This window comes from Leuciscus leuciscus (genome assembly GCF_965113295.1).
Source record: "Leuciscus leuciscus genome assembly, chromosome: 11".
NCBI classification, from domain to species: Eukaryota; Metazoa; Chordata; class Actinopteri; order Cypriniformes; family Leuciscidae; genus Leuciscus; species Leuciscus leuciscus.
In genome coordinates this window covers 10,630,175-10,651,703 of record NC_138735.1, presented here as the reverse complement: position 1 = coordinate 10,651,703, position 21,529 = coordinate 10,630,175, and the positions used below count along the sequence as shown (strand labels likewise).

General features: G+C 37.2%; 1 protein-coding gene across 2 annotated transcripts in view; it reads left to right on the top strand.

Moving 5' to 3' along the window:
- atp6v0a1b (ATPase H+ transporting V0 subunit a1b) overlaps positions 1-19,384 on the top strand; it is a 29,049-nt gene extending 9,665 nt beyond the window's left edge. Inside the window, exons 16-22 of one of the 2 annotated variants that reach the window (XM_082184972.1) lie at positions 690-906; positions 999-1,106; positions 5,155-5,262; positions 8,493-8,510; positions 11,555-11,672; positions 11,761-11,932; positions 18,446-19,384. In XM_082184972.1, the coding sequence (XP_082041098.1) occupies positions 690-906; positions 999-1,106; positions 5,155-5,262; positions 8,493-8,510; positions 11,555-11,672; positions 11,761-11,932; positions 18,446-18,539 (835 nt within the window). In that variant the 3' untranslated portion in view covers positions 18,540-19,384. Of the gene's footprint in view, positions 1-689; positions 907-998; positions 1,107-5,067; positions 5,263-8,492; positions 8,511-11,554; positions 11,673-11,760; positions 11,933-18,445 lie in introns of both variants that reach the window. The other variant, XM_082184971.1, reaches the window with a different exon arrangement.
- The last annotated feature ends 2,145 nt before the right edge of the window (positions 19,385-21,529 follow it).

Genomic DNA, 21,529 nt, shown 5'->3' with positions numbered 1-21,529 from the left:
GACACAGTTATCATTTTCACGTCCTGCTATATTGTTTAAATAGTGAATGCATTTGCACCCATTTATGCGCCCATGGGCGTGCTGGTCTGAAAACGAGGTGTGTGTTCAGGTTCAGGTGGCGTGTTGCTATTTTGAGGCAACTGAAATAGACTGCGCCATTGACCAACTGAAACCTGGTCTAAAGTCAATGGAGCAATATTTTTTTTGTTATTTAAAGAGCGCGTTAGTAATGAGTGCGCCTATAGGCGGGTCCACAACGCACGCACACTTTGTCCCATAGATGGTCTACTTGCGCGCTTTAACCTCGCGCACGAGCAGATCCGTTTCCTCGCTAGAGAAGCATTCAGTTTTTCCGCTTGCAAATTCCCCCATGTAAATAGCAATCCGCCATGACGCGAGCGCAACTGGTGTTTAAAGGGAATGGGAGATGAGACTCTGACTGTTTTTTTGCATGTTACGACCGAAACATAACATCACATAACATAACATCACTCATTAAGAGAATAGGGACAACCCTTTTAGACCATGCGCCGGGTGCGCCGACCATTTTTCCCGTCGTTTAACTAGCAAAAGTGGATTCGGACACGCTCTCACTTGCCCCGTGTGCTTTAGACCATGCGCTTAGAGCGTTAAAATAGGGCCACTAGAGTTTTATCTAACTGCAGTTTTTTCCCCCATGTGTCTCACAGGTACTTTAAGAAACCTCTGAACATTTTCCTGGGTTTCATCCCTGAGATTGTGTTCATGAGCAGTCTGTTCGGTTATCTGGCCCTGCTCATCTTCTACAAGTGGATTGCTTACGATGCAGCAATCTCTAAAGACGCTCCCAGTCTACTGATAGCCTTCATCAATATGTTTCTTTTCAACTACAATGACCCCACCAACAAACCTCTGTACAGAGGGCAGGTAACGCCCACATTTACACAAAACAATGGTTGTAGAGAACAGGATAGAGTTCTGGTTGAATGATTGGGGGATCTCTTTCTATGTGTGCATAGGCGGGGATTCAGTCTCTGTTGGTGGTGATAGCTTTGGCGTGTGTGCCATGCATGCTGGTGGTGAAGACTTTGGTCCTGCGCCGTCAGTACCTGTGGAGGAAGCACCTGGTATGTTTATTTTCTCTAACCAAAACCAGCCAAAATTCCTTTTTCTCTTTTATTTTATGTCATTAAATCAGAGGACATGATGTGCATACCTTGCCATTAGAATCGCCATTGGCTATTAAATTTTTACTTGCCAGACTTTATATAAATACACATGAATGATGAATGATTTATGTATAAATGACTTGAAATATGCTTCTCTTCACAAAATGGCACATATTTTTACAAATATGCAATATTATTTGATATATTATTTTATTTTTTTATGGTAGAAATTATGGGCTGGGAGTGATGATTAACACATCTTTTGTCATTAGGTGTTTCTATAAAAACTAACAATACTACAAATAAAATACTACTACTACCAATTTGGTAACGCTTTATTTTACAGTGTCCTTCTTACACGTTACATGTAGTTACTATATAATAACTATAAATTCAACCAACCCTAAACCTAATCCTATAGTAAGTACATGTATTTCATTAATATTACACAGTACTTAAATGTATAATTACACTGTAACAAAGACACCTTAAAAAAAAGTTATTTTTTTTTGCTTATCCACTGATATCAAGACTCTAAACTGCACTGTAAAGACTATAAACGTTCAACTGTAGGCACATGAAAATATATCTGTACTACGCTTATTCTTAGCCTCTAACTCAATCACTGGTGAGTGATATCTAAGAATTTATTATTTATTTGCCTAGCTCAAAATGTACTCCCATATGCAAGTGATTTACTTGCAATGTAGAGGGTTAAGTGGAATGTTGAAAGGAATGCTTGTTATTTTCTTGTCTGTGACAAATATTATGAACAAACAGTCCTCTGGTACTGGGGTTTGGAGTTTTATAGACTGTGAGCATTGTGTTTCCTCAGATGTTTTAACAGCATGCCATGGGACAAAGCCAAGTACAACACCTTTCCTGAATTTCTTCGTAGATGAATGTTTGTGTGTACATTCACTGCCGTTCAAAAGTTCGGGGTTTGTAATATTTTTTTATGTTTTTAAAAGAAGTCTCTTCTGCTCACCAAGGCTGCATTTATTTAATAAAAAATTCTGTAAAAACAGTAATATAGTGACATTTGGCGCCCTATTTTAACGATCTGAAACGCAAGTGTCAAGCGCAAAGCGCAAGTAACTTTGTGGGCGGTTCTCGGCACTGTTGCTATTTTCCCGGCGGGATAAATGCCTCTTGCGCCCGGCGCAAATCTAAAAGGGGTTGGTCTGAAGTAGCTTCATTATTCATTGGTGTGGTTTGGGCGTAACGTGAAATAAACCAATCAGAGCGACATCTCACATCTCTCTATCTCTCTATCTATCTATCTATCTATCTATCTATCTATCTATCTATCGTAATAATGTATGATTTGCAAAAATGAAAACTGCTGCTTCTGTGTAGATGAGAGAATCAAAGTGCGCGTTGTGCACACGCTACATTGATTATGGCCAAGCATGCGCCCTTAAAATAGCATATGAATAACATGCGCAACGCGCCACTGACTTTAAACAATTTTTTCCTGGTTAGTGGCGCAATTGTTTTCTAAACCTGTAAAATAGCATGAGGGAATGTTTGCGCCGGAACACGCCTCCTCTTTGCGCTGAACCGCCCCTGGGAGCGCAAGTGTATTTCCTAACTTACCGACGTGCGTCTGTGGAGGGAAAAGTCCGCTTTGCGCGGGTGCAAAATAGGAATGATACATGCGTGGGTGTACAAAGTCACTTGCGCTGGGTGCAAGATAGGGCCCATTATCTATATTTTCTATTTGAATATATTTTTAAATATAATTTATTCCAAGGATGCAAAGCTGAAATTTCAGCATCATTACTCCAGTCTTCAGTGTCACATGATCCTTCAGAAATCATTCTAGTATGCTGATTTGCTGCTCAGGAAACATTTCTGGTTATTATCATTGGTGAAAACTGTTTTTATATTTTTATTTTTTTATTCTTTGATGAATAAAAAAGTTAAAAAGAACAGCATTTATTTGAAAAATAATCTTTTGTAACATTGTAAATGTCTTTACTGTTGCTTTTGATTAATTTTAATGCTGAATAAACATTAATTTATTTCCAAAAAAAATAAATACATTTGTACTGACCCCAAACTTTTGTTACAAAATATTTCTATTTCAGAAAAATTCATTTTTTTTTACTTTCTATTAATCTAAGAATCCTGAAAAAAAAAAATGTGTACACAACTGTTTTCAACATTGATAATAATAATAAATGTTTCTTGAGCAGCAAATTATAATTGTTTCTGAAGGATCATGTGAGTAATGATGATGCTGAAAATTCAGCTTTGATCACAGGAACAAATTACATTTTATAATAATATTCAAATAGAAAACAGTTATTTAAAATTGTAATAATATTTCACAATATTACAGTTTTTTTTGTATCATTAATCAAATGAATGCAGCCTTGGAGAGCATAAGAGAACGTTAAAAACATTTAAAAAGTTGTACGATCCCAAACTTTTAAACGACAGTGTATGTCTGTTCAATAGAGTAGAATTGTGCATGTTTTTTCTGTAGATAGGATCACATGAGATTGTGAAGGAAGGGTCAACTCTGGTTTGGCCCAATGGGGCACCTACCATGCTTGAAGAATTTACAGCAGGTGGAAGATTGTTTAGGATAGCTAAGAAAAAGAAAACAGGTCACAGATAATTTCCATTCAAAGAACCGTTTTAGCGATGAGAGTACAGATTTTTTCAAAATGATAAAATACTTGATTATTGATGATGATGTTATTATTTTAGCAAAATAGCTATATTTGTAGGATTAATGTGGAAGGACACCCTGAACAACAAATATATTTATGTCTTTACCATAATGCACAGAGACATTTCTACAGTTTTTTAGTAAAACTTAATAACACTTAAATTTATCCATCATAGAATCCGTTCTTGTTCTAATGGGGTGAAATCTATTGAATTCAGCAGGATTGATATATTGTATTCCATCCAAATATTGTAAATCCACCCTAAAAGTGCAAAAAATACCCCAGAGATTTCAAATGTGGCGGCCAAAAGTGTGGATTTCTTGTTTTACCAGTCAACTTTTGATATAATTTATGATGTTCTGTTTTATTCTATTCTATTTTGGGCTTTTCAGTGTGAGTTAAATCTTTTCTTTTGGCCCATTTTACCGGTAAAAGAAAACCTGCTAACTAACCAACTGAAAATAATTTTCCTTCAATTCCAGCCCTTGTTTACAATTATATATCATTAAGATTGAAGTGGTTTGGAATTAGTAAAATGTGCCTGGGAAAAAAAACATGATCAGAACATCAACTTGCCTAATAATTATGCATGCGCTATATATTTTAAAAGAATATGCTTAAAGGTTCACCCAAAACTGAAAATACTGTTACGATTTTCTCACCCTCAAGTTAATCGAAACCTGAATGAATTTCTTTCTTCTTCTGAACACAAAATAATATATTTTGAAGAATGTCGGTAACCAAACAGTTGATGGGCCCCATTGATTTCCATAGTTAAAAAAAAAAAAAAAATATATATATATGTAAGTCAATGGGGTTCATCAACTGTCTGGTTACCGACATTCTTCAAAATATCTTCTTTTGTGTTCAGCAGAAGACAGAAACTCATACAGGTTAGAAACAACTCGAGGGTGAGTAAATGATGACAGAATTAAACTTTTTCGATGAACTATCCCTTTAAGTGTGAACTGTGTGTAATGTTTTCAGACACTAAAATGCATGCTAATTTGAATTAAAAGAACAAAGGATTCTAGTTTAAATGTATGTTAAATGCAATTAGCTGAACCTTAGGCTAACCTGCTTTTTTGAACCTTTTGTGAGGGCCGGCTGCTGTGTGATTGACAGGTATAGCTCCATCGTGTTTGGTAGGTGCCCCAAACAGCCGTACCAGACACAGCAAACACTCTGGCGGCCCATGGCATGCTGATAGCCACACAGACCTTGTTTGTATTTAGTCCCAGATGAGGGAGGCAAGACCTGCAGAGAATCTAGAAACTTTAGAGCAGACAGGCACCAGCTCACCCACCGGACTCACCCAACAGGGCACGCAGAAATTCGGTGGCGTCCGGGTCGGAAACGGGCCTACGGAGGACGAGGCGGAGATCATTGACCACGACCAGCTCTCACAGCACTCAGAGGAAGGAGATGAGGTGGGTGGAGTCTGTGATGTCAGCCAGCTCTACATTGTGTTTATTCCTTATTATTGCATATACATAAAAATACAATCTAATCACAACCTAGTCACAGCTGAGAGACGTTTTGGTGGGACACAGAAAAACTTTACTTGAGTGACGTTTACTTGTGAGATGTTGTAGGTGGAATGCAGTGAGATCAAGATTAATGGAAAAGTAACTATAGTTTATAAACTACCAATTAAACTTACTACTTAAATGAAAGATGGTTAAGCAATTTGTTATCCCACAGTGATTCGAGAAACTCACTTGTGTAAACAGAGGAGTAACTCCTCACTGAGACTCTGTTAGCCTGACTCATCCATTCCAAACATACCCACCACTGGAATGTGCTAAATATTTTCATCTACTGTCTTAACTTTTGACCGTATGTTATATCGTGTGCTGAGCAGATTAAAGACAACAAATAGTGAAAATACACTTGAATGAACGAAAAGCTGCTTTCTTGGTGCCATGATGTTTTAGATACTGTGAATAAAACCTGTCACAAACATTTCCAGGTCATATATATATGAAATGATATGCATAAAGACAATGAAGCCTGCTTTTAAGACCAGTATAATTGACCATGGTAGCAAATGTTGTAAGATCTTTCATTAATGCTGATTCAGATAAAAAAAATATTGTATTTAATCATTTTTTACTGTAATGCAGTAAAAATGACTAAATTACAGTGATGAGAATCTAATGATAATCATTTTTGAGAATAATGGGAATTATAACAAACTCCAAAAATAAAACCAAATGCATTACAGTTGAAATAATAAATGTGCTTAATTGTTATGAAAATAATGTTACAATACAAACAAATCCTAATACTTATATAACTATAATTATACTTCTAATATTTCAAATATTCAAATATATTATAATGCTTAATGAAAATAAACGAAATGGCAAAAGTTAATTTGAGTGCAAAATTTTGGGGGGTGTTTTATTTGACTTGACTTGACTTCTTATGCGTTTTGCCATTCATTTATGTTTTGGGGGCCTGAAAACGCAAACTTTTAGAATTTAAACAAAAAAACGATATAGTTATCGTCTATGTGTAAGCAACAAAACTGTGAATTAGTGAAACCTGTCAATAGGTGCGTGGTGTTTCTTTACAAAGTGACATCGCCAACTACTGGCCTGACATGCATAATACAGCGTTTTTAGTCGTTTTTGAGGATCCGCGTGAACGTGGATCGTTTTGACTCCGTTGCCATCTCAATGCGAAAAACACAAAGAAAAAACGTTTCTGTTTTTAGTACATAGTTGTCGTGTAAACAAACCCTTAGCCTACTAGATTTTATTTGTGGGCAAGATAAAGGGCGATAACTTGTTATTTTGAACAACACATTCAAATACATTTTTATGATTTTTATTTAATTTTTTATTTTATGAATAGCCCATCTTGTTTGCAGAGGCTATTTACTCTAAAGGCGGCCGCACACCGGACGCGCAGCTCAGCGCCGCGCCGCGCCACGTCTAGGACAACTGTCACCTGAAAATCCGATAACATCAGCAATTTTCTGATTTCTGTAAATAAATATAAAACTAAATGTATATTGCAGCACATGGTTAAGTCCGTATATACATTAACTACGATTTGAGACACATAAATGTAAATTTAATATAAAACTATGTAAATAGCGCTCTGTGGCGCGGCAGGATTTTGAACACGGTCCTGAGCCGCCGCGGACAGACGCCGAAAGGCGCCGCCGGTGTGTGTACTCTCATAGAGAATAGTGTGTTCGAATTTAAAAGACGTGGCGCTGCGCGGCGCGCCGCTGAGCTGCGCGTCCGGTGTGCGACCCCCTTAACTTCGCCCATCATTGTCTGATTGAGCAAGACAAAATTACAAAAAATAACATATACCAGAATAACATGATAACAGAAGAAGTGGTGTGGAGAGATCGGTGGTTGGCATTTGTTTTTGACGTGACTGACCTTTTTCTGAACTCATTCTTCTCCCTTTTCCCATCGCATATCAGCTTGGAGAGGTGTTTATTTTACATAAAAAAAGAAGATATTCGAAAAATGGAAATATATTTAGACAAGTGGAAATAAAATGCCTTATGGGCATTTGATAGTGGGAAATAACGGCTTAAACGGCTTAAATTGGCCTAGAATTGAAATTGGATGTGGTGTCCACATCAACCGTGACACGTACAGCTTATTTTATCATGCTCAAAACCATGACTCCCTTTTTTGGACCTTTGAGGACACCTTTACAGATCAGCAAATTCAATATGGTTAGGGGTAGGTGTATAAGGGAGGGCTTTAAAGAGAGGGACAAGTAATAGCCAAATAAGGCAGCAATGAATACACTAAATATGTTGTTGTTATTATTGCATAATGTTTTATAATATACTACAATACACTGAGGTGAAAATGGTATCTGTCTTTATTTGCACTAAGTATAAATTGCATCTAACTACTATTTACATCTATCACTATTTACACTTATTCTAAAACAGCATTTCTAAAATCCAAAATAGCCTTCTATTTGCACTTGGTGCTAAGAAAATACTTTTTGTTGCTATGTACACTTGTCACTATGTAAATAGCAACTACTGTTATTTGCACTTAGTGACACTTAGCTGCCTTTTTTATTATTAAATGTTAGTGTCATCACTTGATGTGTGGTCTGTTTTAGACACAGTGGAACAGAAAGTTAGCCATATGGGGATTCAATCATTTTGGAATGCACTGTAGTTTTGAAACTGTTTTGAAACAGTAATTATTTATGGCCATCGTAATTGAATCTTTCTGTAATTTATGATTATGATGAACATTATGAGTTATGACTGAGTCTCGGGTATTATCCACACATGGCATTGATTGTTTGTGGTGTAAGATAATTGCGTAGATCCTCATCTACTGAGATCGAAAAATGAGTGCAAACACAAGGGCATGATCCTGCATGCACATATCTGAATGTTGTATAATTGCAGTCTATCAGTATAGGTTCAGTATAGAATGCTATACACATATATCACACACCTGTGAGTAGTGTTTCCACTTAAGTTTCCTAACACATTGCAGTTTTTATTTGTCTGATCTGTTACCTTTGATCTGCCTTTCCTATCATTCTCAGTGGTATGCATTAGAATTTATCACCGTTAATTCCACAGTAATTGAATTAGAAACATTACTATTCTTTCTGATTTGTTTATCTAAAATTCTGTTCTCTTCTTTTCAAGCATTCGGAGGAAGAACCGGTAAGAGACATTTCTGTATTGTTACATTTGCATACAATCTTTCTCATATATAATTTATTCATAAAAAGGATATTAATTCAAATAAATCTTTTATTCATTTATTCAAATGAACTCATAATTTTAGACGAACTTTAAATATAAAATATACTCAAAGAATTTAAGTAATTTTCTCAAAATATAAATCTTTTTCAAAAATGTGTCCAATCAAACGGTGAAAACATTGTTTCTGTTTAAGTTAAATCAATTAAATCAAATAGACTAAAAACTGAGAAGGGTCTGTCTGCATCCCGCACACTACAATACACACATCCCTACAAGTTACGCTTCCCGCGAAGAATAAATTATGTAACGGATGTGGATGTCATGAAACCTAACCTCAATAAAATTTACTCTAGAGTTTCATCATTTAAATTCTTTAAAAAATTGGGAAAACAAACAAAATGATTTCCGCCATCTGTGATCTAGAGGATGTGATCGAATGCCTTATCAGTGGGTGGCGATAGTGAAGAGAAAAAAATGGTAGATGAATGGAAAGATCATTCTTGGATACACTTACCTGCTGTTTCTTAGTGAGACAGTTATTTCTACACTCAATTGTTAGAATTATGCAGTCTGCTTGATATCGTGTTAATACAAACTATGAGTCACTCAATAGCCTTGGACTTCAGGTTCCTTAGATATCCTGATAACACACCTCTGTTTTAGAACAATGAGAGTGTTACGTCAGGTTTTCCATGATGGCTTTTGTGCCATTCGGCATGCTTGACAAAAGAGTCAAGTGGAAAAGGGAAACCAGCTCCTGCCAAGCCAAACTTTACAAGTAGGAATGATCAGTCCTGTGTTTTCCTTCATGATAAACACACCTGACATCAATGTTCCCTCAATTGTATCGCTAACTTTGCAGAGTAAGACCTATTTCTATTGGACAGAAACTTGAGCAGGAACCACCTGAGAAGGAACATCCTGAACATATTGATGGACTCCAGCTGAAGTGCTGTCCATACATTTAGGCTATGTTCGGATTCCAGTTTGTCATACATATTCAAACATGCATAAGTATGTATAGTATGTATATAGTACTCTGAATTTCCATCCATCCTGTCTCCAAAGTCCAAACTGCTTGTCAGGGTCTTGGGATGCAGGTCCATTGCAGCCTTCTACTTTTATTATGAAATAAACTTCATTAAAGACTCTTCATAGAACAGTGTTTGTGTAAATACACTGCTCATAACTTGACAAAAGAGGATCTGTGAACTTTAGACAGAATGTGGAAGAAAAAAGACAGGAAACAGATCACTGACATCACAATCATCGCAGCTCTATTGTTCTCAACACTAATGACTCCATGCAGCTTAAGCAATATGAAAATATTATGATGGAAAGTGAAGATGAATTACAGAGCCAGTGTTCCTTCTAATGCTCATTTATCATTTTAGAATCTGATAACACTTCACTAGCCAAGTATGCTCACATTCGCAAAAACATTCACTTCAGTTAAGAAGCTTCCAGTACTTGCAGAAGTACAAGAGCAGAATATTAAAATAATATATGCACCGAAAAACACACATTTTCAGCTGTGTGCAAATGGAAGTGGGTGGATAATCAGTATTTTAATAACAAATATAGCCGTAAAAATATTTCTCTACGTTCCTGTAGCTCAAACAGTATAGCATGGCACTAGCAACGTAATGAGTCTGGTACCCAGGGAATGTATGAACTGATCAAAAAATTGTGTACTATCAGTGCAGTGTAAGTCACTTTTTTTAAATGCATAAACATAAATGTTTTTGAGACCTGATAAGTCCTGAAAAGAGCACTAACTTACTACTCTCTGAATTCTGCATAGTGTACACTTCATTCTGCTTATTGTAAGTAGGCATTATAAAACTATAAAGATAAAAAATAAAATAAAATTCTACATACTGTTAATGTAGGGAGGACTGTTAAATATTGGTATTATCTTGGAAAGAAAACTATTTATGTATTTTTAATTACATTTTTATATAAACTTGGCAGTCGGATCCAATAATGAGTCACCTGTAGGTATTTCAGGTTTATTAATCACAAATGGGCAGTTTAAAGGCAACTTTAAAGGAATAGTTCACCCAAAAATGAAAGTTCTGTTATCCTTTACCCTCGTGTCGTTCCAAACCCATTGGACTTTCATTCATCTTCAGCCTGGGAGATTTCTGACCCTCCATTAAAAGTCCATGCAGGCAAAACTTTGATGCTTCAAAAAGTTCATAAAGAGATTTGAAAAGAAGTCAATATGAATTGAGTGGTTTAATCCATGTCTTCAGAGGCTACGTCTACACTAATCCAGATACATTTGAAAAAGCATCTTTTTCTCTTCATTTTGGCCTTCTATCCACACTGAGACAGGACATTTTTGTCCTTTTTGAAAATGCTCTCTCAAGTGGATAAAACGCTATTTTCGTGTTGTAGTGTGAACTGTGAAAACAGTGGTTCCTGTATGTGCTATTCACTTTCACAGTTTGCTAAAGATACGTTACTTTGTAAAATCTTCATATTATATTCCTGCAAAGATAGCAGAAAGTATACTCGCAATTGCTGTCCTGCGGCAAAACACAAGGTCAATTGAGTTTTAGACCATATAATGAGTGGCGATTGAGAAGGACCTGAATGCACCAGTAAGTGGTGAGATATTTAGCTAATAAAGGGATACTGCCAGAAGAATAGCATGAGAATTTTATAATGTCTGGTCTCTCAGTATCATCTCCGTGAGCTTTTATTACATTTTACACATTCACAGTAAGATTATTTATTTTAAGCATCTTCCAATGTTTCAGTGTGGATGGGAAACTTTTGGAAAATGCAGACAGAGAGCATTTTGAAACGAAACAGGTTTCAAATATATCCGGATTAATGTAGAAGTAGTCTGAAGAGACATGATGGCTTTATAGGATAAACATTGCATGTACATAGAGCATGGTAAACTAAAGCAGTTTTTTGGGGTTTTTTTTTGGCTTCTACATTCAAAGATCATTATTGACCCAATTCTGGTTTTCTCTTTTTGTCTGCAGTTTAACTTTGGAGATATGGCTGTTCATCAGGCCATTCACACTATAGAGTACTGCTTGGGCTGCATCTCCAACACGGCCTCGTACCTGCGGCTCTGGGCCCTTAGTTTGGCTCATGCTCGTAAGTGCACACACACACACACACACAAATATCCACAGCATATCCACTGACTTGTTGAAATATAACTTTCTCTTTTTCTGTATATCAGAGTTATCTGAGGTTCTTTGGGGAATGGTGATGCGTATCGGGCTGTCCTCTCGGAGTGGTGGCGGATTCTTTGCCTTGTCGATCATTTTCTCTGCCTTTGCTACACTAACAGTGTGCATCTTACTCATCATGGAGGGACTGTCTGCATTCCTGCATGCTCTGCGCTTGCATTGGTGAGATACACAAACCAACACACAGGGCAGTGTGACCACACACAAATGAAATACTGAATTCATTTTAAATTTAAACAGTTGATCTTTAACATTTTTGTTGATTTTATGAAGACTTCACTGTAAAATACCACCTGAACTATATAAATGGTAAATGGTAAATGGACTGCATTTATATAGCGCTTTCACAGACCTATGGCCACCAAAGCGCTTTACATAGCCTCACATTCACCCATTCACACACCGACGGCGGTGTCAGCCATGCAAGGCGCCATTCCAGCTGGTCGGGAGCAGCTGGGGTTAGGTGACTTGCTCATGGACACCTCGACACTTGGTCAGGTGGAACCAGGTATATGTCTTGTTCAGTCATGAAACTCTAGATGACACAGACTGATAGGTCCTTTACATTAGCAAACACATCATTTCCCAGCCAGCAATAGCCGTCATTTCACCATCTAGGTTAACTATAGACCCGATTAGATATACATATAGTTTTTACATTCTATCATGTAAGCAAAGTACACAAACAGTGATTACAAGGTGTGTTTTTTTTTCTTCATTTCTTCACCAATTTCATTTCTTTGTTATTTAATTGATGACTAGTCTATTCTTGGGCAATGGTTTAGACTAGGGGTGTCCCGATCCGATCCACGGCATCGGTATCGTGCCGATACTGGCTCAGAACGCTAGATCGGATATCGGTGGGGAGAAAAAAATATATCCGATACCTATGATCCGATACCTATTAGGGGTGGAACGGTACGTGTATTCGTATTGAACGTACGTGCTTCACGGTTCGGTGCATGGATTTACACGGAGAATACATGTTATAAAAATAAATAAAACTCGCGTGCATATTAATTAATGTAATGCGGAACTACTGTTAGATACGTGCATAGACATATGCGGGTTATTTAGGGACACCTAATCTGTAGCCCCGCCTTGCTCTGAACGCGCGTCTATTTCGCTTCAAACGCTCGCTTTATTATTATACGCGCGAATGGATTCAAACTGTTCAAGCATCGAACTAGATGCGATAGACGCGAATTTGACGCTCTATTCGCGTTTGGTGTGAACGCAGCAAAATGAACAGGCTGCGATGTCAAGATTGCAATGCTGGAATGTGTGTGTGTGTGTGTGTGTGTGTCAGAGAGAGAGAGAGGCACGGGCGCGATCGAACAGTGGAAACATAAAAACATACTCCGTCATTTTGTTCATACAGGACATCATTAAAACTGCAAAGTGTTTAGCCTACTTATATTTGTGTAAAACACAACATTGTGCTTTTGTCAAACTGTAAACTCTTGTCAAACTGTAATCTACAACTGTCACCCAACCAAAATCTCACACACACACACACACACACGCTGTTTAAAAGCAAAAATTATCTCATCTTTTGGACATTCATCATATTGCATTGGTTTTCATTTATTGTCCTAAAACAGAGCACTAATCTGTTTATTTTTAAGTTACACATTCTACATTGATTAAAAAAGAAAATCAAATGTGTTTTTAATGGTAGTATTATTTTATACAGAATATTATTTATTTATTTATAATTATTATTTATAATTCAGATGAGAATAACGTTAAAGTTAATTAAAATTTTAAGGAAACAAATATATTGATTTGAAATATAGCAAATTCATTTTAAATTCATTCAGGTACAATTACCAAACATATCTCAAGGTCTTTTGAATAAAGGGTGGCAGTCTTTCATTATCAACTGTTGTCGTGGACTATATACTGGAGAAATATTTGTTCTCCATTTGAGTGCGATGTTTTTATGTGGCTAATTGAGCAAAGTGCTTCCATATATTTTATTATTAGTAGTATTAGTTCAAGAATAAAATAAAAATATCGGATTGATATCGGTATCGGCAAATAGCCAAAGCTGCGGCATCGGTATCGTATCGGAAGTGAAAAAGTGGTATCGGGACATCCCTAGTTTAGACGTCTATTACATTTTTCACTGACAGCCCAAATTTGCCTTGTTTTAGCCTGTTAAATACTGTTAAAAAAGCATATTTTTTCAGACTGGAGCAGCCATTGCATATGCGCAGTCATAAGCGTGCATCACAGAACACAGACTGTTTCAGTAGTAACTGGAGTTTATAACGGCAGTTGCAGTGACGCGATGACTTTATCAATAAGCGACTGGCTCTCTTATTTAGAAGGTGGGACTTATTCCAACATATTGCTCATTGCACATTCTCCCATTCATAAGTAATATGAGTCTTTCTATATATAAAGTCTTTTATCTAGTCCACCAAGACCAAATACATTAACATTGTCATATCCATTAACATGCCAAATCTATCTATGTTGTTATGATTGAAATGATGTTAGCAAAAAAATCTATGAATGGATGGAGCAGAACAGCTAAGAGGATTAGTCTCTTCTATAACTGTTTTTTTAATCTATCTATCCTCGCCACACTTTTCTGTTAATATTTGAAAGACTAGTTTATGTCATCCTTCTGAAATGTGCAACAGAGGTAAAGAGTGTGAAGAGGAAACATATCACTGCCTCTTAAGAATAACTTTATGTCCTGATAACTGGTTTTATTTTATTATTGCAAGGCAGAACTGCCTTTCCATTGACCAAACATTCAGCGTAGGGTTTGTTCTAAACCGTTGACTCTTGGCATTAAACTCTTGCAATTCCTTCCACTCAAGCTGCTTAAAGGGATTCTAATAAAGCAAAAATCCAGACTGCTGTGAATACAAGCAATTCATTCACGCAGTGATTGGGGCAGATCTGTCTGCTGCAGATATTATTTCACAGATTTAATTACAGGAATAACACATACCTAAATCTGAAGGCATTGTTTCACCCAGTGCAATATATATAGTAAATATACTACATTGATCATTATCAGCAAACTGTTTCTGCAGCTAAAATATAATGTACATTTATTGTTGATACTGTAACACTAGAAGACAATACACATAACACCTGGTGAAACATGAAATGATTGAAAGTGCGGTGTTCTGCTGTATTTCAATGGAGCAAAAGTTTATATCATCTGCTTGTTATTTTATCTTATATTTAATTTGTTTCATTCATTGCCTTGCGAGGTGATATATTAAAGTACGCAACTTTCTGAATGCTATAGTCACGGTAAGAACGACTTTTAGTGAGAGTTTTAATTGTGGAATTTCAATATCATTCCCGGCCCGACCCATTTTCAAAGCTTTCCATGCATGTTGGAGGCAAATAAAGTTCTGCACTCTTGGTGCTTTTATTTGTTCCATGTGCGGAAAGATGGAAGTCTTTTCTCTCTTGACTTAAATATTTATCACAGCAGTGAGAAATTCCTCCACTCTTAATTGATCCCTTCTCTTTTGTATTTTCTAACACACACAAACAGGATGAACATCTGAAATTAGGAGGCAATGTTTCCTTTCTGTTGTTATTTATTTTTTTCCATTGTAAAATCATTTTCCAGTTCCATTTGATGTTTAAAAGCTTCCCCCAGTTTGTGTCTGGACATTACCTTTCTCAAAATCTCAACCTTCAGTTCAAAAATATGTTCTCTACACTGCAAATCTAAACACTCTTATCTATGAGCTGCTGATAGTGACGGAATGTGTGATTACAGCTTTACACTCCTTATCTTCGGATAAACCTGTAGAAATTGAAAAATGTTCCCACTGGCTATAGACAAAGTATGAGAAATAGCCCAAAAAAAAAATTTATCCACAGAGCTTAATGATATGAAACTTTAAAAAAGGCAAAAATGCTTATATGAAAAGAAAGTCGATATGATCTTTGCATAGAACTTTCTGAGGATGTCAAAAGAGCGCTTTGTGCATTTGTTTTACAGTCTAACTATAATGTATAATATTTGTTTTATATAGGATTTAAACTGATACACTGTAAATCCAACAGTTGTTCTAACTAACACTTTTTAGTTAACTTTATTTTATGTCGTAAAATGATTTGTAACAATCTAGTAATCTGTACTTTTCACATACTATGCCTTGGTTACTCAGAGAACACAAGTTCAGATTAATTGATTGTTTTGAGTGCCTTTTTGTCAAGTAAAAAAAGGGGGAAATTCTCATTTCCTCCACTTCTGCAGTTATCTTTCTCTATTTGCATTCACTCACTTACCAAAGTCATCTTGAATGTTGAATTGTCAATACAAGTGAAAAATGTGAGAGAACATCATTTAAGATGACTTAAGATTTTCCTAAAATGTTTTTGTTTGAACTCACCATTATGGTAATTAGTGTTCCCTTTCAAAAGCTACACTTAATGCTGCACTTGATTCAGTGCTCTGGGAACACTTTTGTGTGAAATATGTGTGTAACACGTCAATGGAATTGACTTCCAACTTTTATAGCCTCAAACTGTGACGTCATCGGAATGGGCGCTCGTCAGAGGCTATAATTAGATGTGCCACTGGTGCATCGACAGGTCTTTTTGTCTTCAGACCATACTGTGTGTGTGTGTGTGTGTGTGTGTGTGTGTGTGTGTGTGTGTGTGTGTGTGTGTGTGTGTGTGTGTGTGTGTGTGTGTGTGTGTGTGTGTGTGTGTGTGTGTGTGTGTGTGTGTGTGTGTGTGTGTGTGTGTGTGTGTGTGTGTGTGTGTGTGTGTGTGTGTGTGTGTGTGTGTGAGAGAGAGAGATGCTATGAGTTAGTTTGCACTAGGCAGTGCACAGAAAATTCTCTTTATCCTCTCATTCTGTCAAACAAGAAAAAAAAAACTGTATTACACCAGTATTGCTTTGTTTGTTTGGGGGAGGAGCACACTGCCCTTGCATTGGAGACTTGCATCATCCTTCAGATGAAACGTAAAACCGAGGTCCTGACTCTTTGTGGTCATTAAAAATCCCATGACACTTAACGTAAAAGAGTAGGGGTGTAACCCCGGTGCCCTGGCCACATTCCACCCATTGGCCCTTGCCAATCATGACCTCCTAATCATCCCCATCCACTAAATTGGCTCTATCACTCTCTCTCGCTCTGGTGAGCGCACTGGCGCCATTGTACTGTGGCTGCCTTCGCATCATCCAAGTGGATGCTGCACACTGGTGGTGGTTGAGGAGAGATTCCCTGATATGATTGTAAAGCGCTTTGGGTGTACAGTAGTACATATGAAAGCGCTATATAAATGGCAAAAAAAATGTCTGAATGCGACACACACCAGTATTGCTTTGTTTGTTTGGGGGAGGAGCACGCTGCCCTTGCATTGGAGAAGGGCGAGTGCGAGCATTGTTAATTGTGAATGGTTAAGATGCTACGCACTCGCCTTGCTTTCTTTCAAGGGCCAACACCCGCTTTGCCATTATGGGGCTCCCATATGGATCAGGCTGAGGGGCGAGAGACAGGTCCGTCCCTATCGCTCGCACTCTCTCCATATTCCTCATGTCCTCTTGCTCGACCCCGGTGCCTCTTCGGCTCAGGTGGAGGACAACAAATCTTTTGAATCCGATATGGATTACAAGTTGCCTCCGATATGCATTTGTCCCTCCGTGCGACCAAGCAAACGGTCCGCGCTATTGGTCGTTCAATGGGTACTTTGGTCAGCACGGAGAGTTATCTGTGGCTGAATAATGGCGCAAATACCTGTAAATTGACTAGCGCAAACCTTAGTAAATCACCTTGCATGATTCATTTAAATACTTTCCTCCCATAAATTTTGCATCTGAAAGGGAAACTCCTACAAATGCATAAGGTCAGCCACAAAAATAACCCTGTCCACGCCTTTTCAGCGCAAATTTTTCACTGCGTGTCTTCAGTAAACCCTGACAATATTTTTTTAATGCCAAAAAGAGCTGGTGCAAGCTGTTAGTGGACCTTGGTTTGGTTTTAAGAAAACAATACATTTATTCAGCATGGACACATTCAATTGTTCAAAAGTAACAGAACTTTCTACTGATCAAAGAATTTCGGGGGGGGGGAATTTAATCACAGTTTTCAGAAAAATATTAAGAATCAAATGTTTTTTAAGCACCAAATCAGCAAATTAGAATGATTTCTGAATGATCATGTGACACTGAACACTGGAGTAATGAAGCTGAAAATTCAGCTTTGCCCAATGTAAAATTATTTACATTTTAAAATATATTACAAAACCGTTATTATGAATTAAAATTATATTTCACAATATTACTGTTTTTACTGTATTTTTAAACAAATATTTTTAAACTATGCTGCCTAAGTGAGCATAGGAGACTTTTTATGTTTTCCAAGTGTATGTGTGTTTTAGCGCTGCCAGTGCGTGTATGACTGAGAGGGCATGAGAGACATTTTGGCCACTGATAGCTGCCACAGTATAGCAGACTCCCCACCGGCTGACACATTCCACATATGGTCTTACAACCCAACCCCGATTCTCACTCTTTTACTTCAACACCCTTTCTCTTTTGAGGAAATTACCACAAACATACTTTAAATAAATAAAGATGCAAGTACAATGTTGTCAACAGGAATCCACAGGTGTTTTTTGTATTAAATGTCCTGCTCTGACACTGTGTTCTTTTGTCCTGTTTTTCCTGTCATTTAGGGTGGAGTTCCAGAACAAATTCTACACAGGACAGGGCTTCAAGTTTGTCCCGTTTTCCTTCGAGAGTATCCTGGAGGGTCGATTTGATGAATGAGCTACTACAACTCCATCAAATATCATCAATTCCCACTTCTGCATGGATCTTCTCTCACCCTGTCATCTTCAGGAGCAGTGCTGTCTGGTGAAGTGTTTGTAAAATGTGACCCCTGACCTCTAAATGCACATTTTCTGGGGTGTTTTTGAGATGTGATGTGGTGTTCTTTAAGCCTTTCTCCCAGATTTATTGCCCAACTTTCTTTAAACAGTCCCTCAAAACAGTCTATCAACTATAATGGATGTAATGTTTGTATTATATGGATATAAATCAACCAACGTGTAAAAAGTCTTATGCTCATAGTGACCGAAATTAAAATCTGTGATGAATCATGATTGGAAATCTAGATTGAACAGCTTAATTCATTATTTTGAATAATTTTACTGACTGCACTCAAAAAGAGTCACATCTAGCTAGAGCAGAGCATAACTGGAATAAAACGTATGTTCACTATAGAAATTTTCATGACTTTTACTTGTTTAAAATGTTTAATGATTCCAGATTTCCAGATAGCTATCACATCTAACCATGAAAACCTCCATTTACATCTAAAACAATCAGTAAGCATAGCCTTTATGGTTAAAGACGTGTTGGATCTATAGATAAACACTAATGAATGTTGTGGTTTCCCTGCTGATGTAATTCTGCACGTGTTGTGTCTTTCCACAAAACATTCTACTGTATTTGTGTTGTTTTGAAGGGGCAGATGAAATTGATGGTTTCAGGGATATCTCAAACTTGAGTCAAACTGGCTCTCAGTTGATCCCACATTGCAGCTAGTCATAAAAAAGACAGAGTAAGGGTTAACATCCTGTTACTGAATTAAAGACCCCCTGTGGTGAAAATCAAGTGTGGAGTTTGTGGTCATGTGGTGTTTTTAATATGCTTTAAGACAAACCATGTGCAAAGTCATAAGTCAACACCATTGCTGAGTATTTTCTCCTTAAAACTCCAGTGAACCAAAGACAGTCTCGAAAATGCGAACTGAAATCGCTACCTTGTAACCAATCACGTCAATGTGCCAGCGGTCTTTTGCATATCATTAACTGTGGTCTCGAGAGAAGCCAGGTTATATATAGGTTATATATATATTTTTCTGTTGGTATGAAAAATCTGGCACATTTAGCAATATAGCTAAAAGCCTTTCTCCACTGACATCCTAAGTTGTTCAAAAAAATCATATTAATTACCGTTATGTGTTCGATGTTTTAGAGAGCGATACATAAAACGCATTACCATTCTGAAACATCGACTATATGAGTTGACCGAGTGGATCTCTGAGTTGGAGTGAGTGAGTGGAGGTGGGGCTAATTTGCATATTTATGGATCTGCGTATATTAAATGAAGCAAGGGTGTAGAGTTACATTCAAGCTATTTTAAGGCGTTAAAAAATAAATACAATAAAAATCGTTTATATATGTAATTTTGGTGATCAACGATGAGTTTTAAGGGATAACATTTTTGACTACAGGGGGACTTTAACAGCAATAAATATATCACAGCCGTAGCTAGTAAAATATGTTCATGTTTGGTGGACAACTTTGTCTTGCTTAAAAGTGAAACATATCAATGTGGAAATAATATGTAAAAGATTCAATTCATTATCTATTTATTTATTTGTTGCAGTGTTTTGTTTTGCTGTGGTGATGTGGCAGGTCTTTCACTTGCAGAAAAGAGTGTATGTGCATAAATGAACATTTCAGTAAGGCTTATACAATTAAAACAGTCAAAGATATTTGTTGTTCAGTGTGAAACCCTGTTCCTCCTAAATTCGACAATTAAATACCTGGGGACAAATAAACTCATGTGAGTGTTTATTTTAGATCTAAGACTCTTTTCTCTTCAAATACACATGATCGTTGGTATTAAAGGGTTAGTTCACGCAAAAATGAAAAATGGAATGTCATCATTTACTCACCCTGTCCTTCCATACCGTAAGACTTTAGTTCAAAAGAAGATATTTTAAATGAAATCTGAGAGACTTCTGTTCCTCCATTGACAGTCCAAGCAAGTAATTCATATCAAGCGGTTTAGTCCTGCATTTCTGAAGAGACTCAATCGCTTTACATGATGAATAGATTGAATTTAGACTTTTATTTACATATACACATTGATCAGCAAACATAATATCAACCCTACAGATTGATGCTTGATGCGCAAGAACAAACCTCATTGGTTCCTGCGGAAGCTCAAACATACTGTGTAACACGAGATTGAACCTCATTGGTTCTTGCTGAAGTTTAAACATGCTGCGTGACACGAGAATTAACCTCATTGGTTCTTGCTGAAGTTTAAACGTGCTGCATAACACGAGAATGAACCTCATTGGTTCTTGCTGAAGTTTAAACGTGCTGCGTGACACGAGAATGAACCTCATTGGTTCTTGCTGAAGCTCAAACGTGCTGCGTAACATGAGAATTAACCTCAATGGTTCTTGCTGAAGCTCAAACGTGCTGCGTAACACGAGAATGAACCTCATTGGTTCCTGCAGAAGCTCAAACTTGCTGCGTAACACAAGAATTAACCTCATTGGTTCTTGCTGAAGCTCAAACGTGCTGCGTAACATGAGAATTAACCTCATTGGTTCTTGCTGAAGCTCAAACGTGCTGCGTAACACGAGAATTAACCTCATTGGTTCCTGCAGAAGCTCAAACTTGCTGCGTAACACGAGAATGAACCTCATTGGTTCTTGCTGAAGGTTAAATGTGCTGCGTGACACAAGAATGAACCTCATTGGTTCTTGCTGAAGTTTAAACATGCTGCGTGACACGAGAATGAACCTCATTGGTTCTTGCTGAAGTTTAAACGTGCTGCGTGACACGAGAATGAACCTCATTGGTTCTTGCTGAAGCTCAAACGTGCTGCGTAACATGAGAATTAACCTCAATGGTTCTTGCTGAAGCTCAAACGTGCTGCGTAACACGAGAATGAACCTCATTGGTTCCTGCAGAAGCTCAAACGTGCTGCGTAACACGAGAATTAACCTCATT